This window comes from Coenobita brevimanus, chromosome 109 (genome assembly GCF_032717465.1).
Source record: "Coenobita brevimanus isolate Jiangsu-jjx chromosome 109, ASM3271746v2, whole genome shotgun sequence".
NCBI lineage: Eukaryota > Metazoa > Arthropoda > Malacostraca > Decapoda > Coenobitidae > Coenobita > Coenobita brevimanus.
In genome coordinates, this window is record NC_137062.1 from 29,862,997 (window position 1) to 29,866,723 (window position 3,727).

At 43.5% G+C, this 3,727-nt stretch overlaps 1 protein-coding gene across 1 annotated transcript; it reads left to right on the forward strand.

Annotated features, from left to right (window-relative positions):
- Nucleotides 1-2,031: 2,031 nt before the first annotated feature.
- Nucleotides 2,032-2,382, forward strand: LOC145417108 (uncharacterized). Its single transcript, XM_080285894.1, has one exon. The coding sequence runs from the start codon at nt 2,032-2,034 to the stop codon at nt 2,380-2,382; it is 351 nt and encodes a 116-aa protein (XP_080142020.1).
- Nucleotides 2,383-3,727: the final 1,345 nt, after the last annotated feature.

The window sequence follows — 3,727 nt, forward strand, 5'->3', positions numbered from 1 at the left end:
TGACAACAATAGGTCCAAGATATACGACAAAATCAACTGAAACAGTTTTATCCGATGCTGATGAAACTTTGGAGAAATGCTTAAGTTAAAACAAAGATATAGAGATTTGAACTGAGACAAATCAGTCAATGATCAAGGTCACAGGGAAAGGGGGAAGGTTAATGTCAATGAGCAAACTCAACTCAGACACTTTTACTTTTGTGTAAATCTCTGTTGGTGCAGGGGTTAAAGATTAGGCAAGAATTAAGTGATTAGAGTAAGCAGGTGATTTGTCGAAGGTAAAGGTTGCAGGGCCAAATCAAATATTTGGCCATTAGGCCAGATGGTGGGGGTGACTGTTGCAGTCCCCGAGTGTTCTCTCTTGTTACAATCGAGCGATGCTTACTTTAGGTTGTGTTTGGAAATGAACGGCCCTACCCGACCGTCATGCTAAACAGAAGCTAATAGCTTTGCTCCTAAGCGAAATAGAGTTGATATTCTTTCTGCATGTGATACAGTCATTCAGTAGATTTTATCAGCTAAGAACTTTTCCATAAAGGCACAAGAACCTTTTGGAATCTCGAGCTTTCCAAGGGAGTGTGTGTAGCCTACGTGTGTGTGTGTGGGGGGGGGGGGCATTTGTGAGAATGTCATTCATTCTAGTATATTTTTCATTGTTAGCTACCATCATGAAGAAATAACAATATCAGAGGAAAATTGTGACAATATGGAGTGCGGTTGCTCGTAACGCGCTCACAAAGTGCACTTTACTCATTTATTCGTATATCAGTCTACGAGTACATATGGGCATGTAGACAGACATTATACATGGTGCAGTTACAACAACCGTAAAATTGTGTGATCATTCAATCCTGATGCGACAATATTAAGATATAGCACCAAAGTACTACAATAGATGCAAGAGCATCAGGGGACCTAATATGGGACTGTGCTAAAGTTGCATATATATATATATATATATATATATATATATATATATATATATATATATATATATATATATATATATATATATATATATATATATATATATATATATATATATATATATATATATATATATATATATATATATATATATATATATATATATATATATATATATATATATTTATGTGTGTGTGTGTGTGTGTGTGTGTGTGTGTGTGTGTGTGTGTGTATACAGTGAATGTCAGTGAAAAAGCACCACCCAACACAGTTGCCATAATTCGTGTAACGTTGATTGTTTCTAACACTGATTTGATCTGCTATGATCACGTACTCATACAACACCCATCTGAACACAAAGATTCGCTTTGTTCATGAAGCAATGTCTCGGAGATGAGATTAATCAATTCAACCCATTCCACTCACTGCCTACTGGTGGAAAAGAAACACTTGGTTATTTTTATGTCTAGGACGAAGGTTAGGTCGTGTGTAAGTGGAATTCAGTCTGATACAGTAGTTCATGAAAGAGTGCCCCCACACCACGTTTCTCATGTCCAGTACGTCATCGTGCCTGAGGGATGCTGGAGGGTGGCATGGCGCAACGTGAAGCAGCCAGTACAAGGTGGGTTGTCATCATTCAACGATTGTCAGGTTCATCCAGAGGCATCATAAAACAGGCTCAGTTACCGACAGCATCCTGGAAGAATACATTTCACAAGAGAACGTCAAAGTCGCCAAATCCAAATGCTACATCCCCGGGACAGCTTCCTGTCGACAGCACAAACAGCACGTGAGACTCCTGGTCGACACAGTCATCGGAAAAGCAGGTCCACCGTACAGCGGCGACTGCTGTTGTTTGACCTAGATTCATGCACGCCTGTAAGGATTTTGGATCTCTCACTCGCCCATCGTCGGAAAAGACTACAGTAATGTGGCCAGCATGAAGAGTGGACCAAAGGAGAGTGGAACGCTGTTCTCTTCACTGATGAATTTCGTCTTTGTGTGGATCACTCTGACGGACGTCTGCGTGTTTGGAGGCAACATAGTGAATGTTGTGCTAATTGTTGTGTGAGACAGGGTAATCACTGGGGTGTACCCGGCATCATGGCATGGGCAGAGATTTCAGCTGACAACAAAACATCACTAGTGATCATCGAAGGTATCCTGACGGCTCAAGGACACATCGACAATGCTGTTAGGTTCCACGTGATCCCGTTTCTAAGCGACCATCCAGGCATAACGACGTTGCAAAAAGATAACGCATGTCCACATGCTGCTGGTGTCACAACTGAGCTTCTGCAAGCTGAGAATGTCGACATGCCATGGCCTACCTTCTCACCTGATTCAAACCCAACTGAACATGCATGGGTTTATCTTACGAGGTACCTATCGTTGCACGATCCCAAACTACAAAACAAACGACAACTGATCCAGGCAACGAAAGAAGAGTGGTAGAGGCTTCCACAGTACACACCACGTGAACTGGTGTCCAGAATGAGACAGGATTACAAACTGCGTGGCTGCAAATGATGGCCACACCCCGTACTGACAGATAAACGTTATGTGGAATTGCCTGTCTAGGGATCAAGTCACAAATGCACTGATGACTGGTATTTACATAATGAATTTCTTGCCCTTATATTCAGTGGTAAACTTGTAGGAGATACTGATGGACCCACTGTGTGAACCATTTAGATATGTTGAAGTTTACACACAATAAACCACAAGAAACCTACTGGTGCGTTTTCACTGACACATAGATAGATAGATAGATATAGATAAATAGAAAGATAGAGATAGATAGATAGATAGACAGATATAGATATAGATAGATATCGATACAGATAGAGACTTAGATAGACAGATAGGTTGATAGATAAAAAGATAGATATTGATTAGCTGATTGATAGCTTGTTAGACAAACAGATATTTGTGCCTGTGTATGTGTGTGTGTGTGTGTGTGTGTGTGTGTGTGTGTGTGTTCGAGCGAAATTCCATGCAATTTGCAAGTTGGACGGAAAACATTTGCCAGAAAACTTTGCCCCTGCTACCTAAAGACCACGAATAGGAGGGATGGACAGTGTGAAGAGAGCGCTGGATGCGAGAGGGATGTCTGTTGAGCAAGGAAGAGTGGCTGTGCATGACAGAAATAAATGGAGAGAAGGTGTGAATGAATAAGTGATGACGCAGCCCTGAGGGGATATTCTCCCGCATTTGGTCTGATCAGCTAGTCAGGTCAGGTGCGGGTAAGGAGATGGGTCTGTTATGATGTGGCAGGGGTAAACCAGTTCTGCTGTCGGGCCCTGCTGCGGATGTCACTGATTGCATTGCGCAGTTGACCCTTGTGCGGTGTGTTGCGGTGAGGATCTGTCTTTTCTCCCCTTTGGGGCTAAGATGTGAATGAATGTGTTTGAATGGATGAGTAAATGGAGAATGTGTCGTCCTGTCTCGGCTACCTCCCTTTCCTTTGGGGAAGCAGCCTAGGTATATAGATAGATAGACCTAGAGGCTGACTTTTGGTAGGGGGCGGGGGCATGACGGGGGTTCCGCCAGCATAGATCATGGGTCCAGGGCGAGATGGGGTTCGAACCTGTGCTAGAGGGTACAGGGCATTGCAGTTCCCAGGCTGCTGCTTCCGCCTAATAGAGAGGGACCGAACCTGGGAGTAGCGCCCCAGGAGGCTGCCCTATCAGTGGGTGTATAATAGCGGGTCAGTTGCAGTGCCAAGGTGCACTTGGAGGGTGTCCCTGCAGCTGTCCTGGCAGCGTGCCCCGAGGCCACTACCACAGCCACTGGTAAG

Bases quoted from the DNA above. Each gene is read 5' to 3' on its own strand.
- LOC145417108 (XM_080285894.1), top strand. From the start codon at position 2,032: ATGGCATGGGCAGAGATTTCAGCTGACAACAAAACATCACTAGTGATC.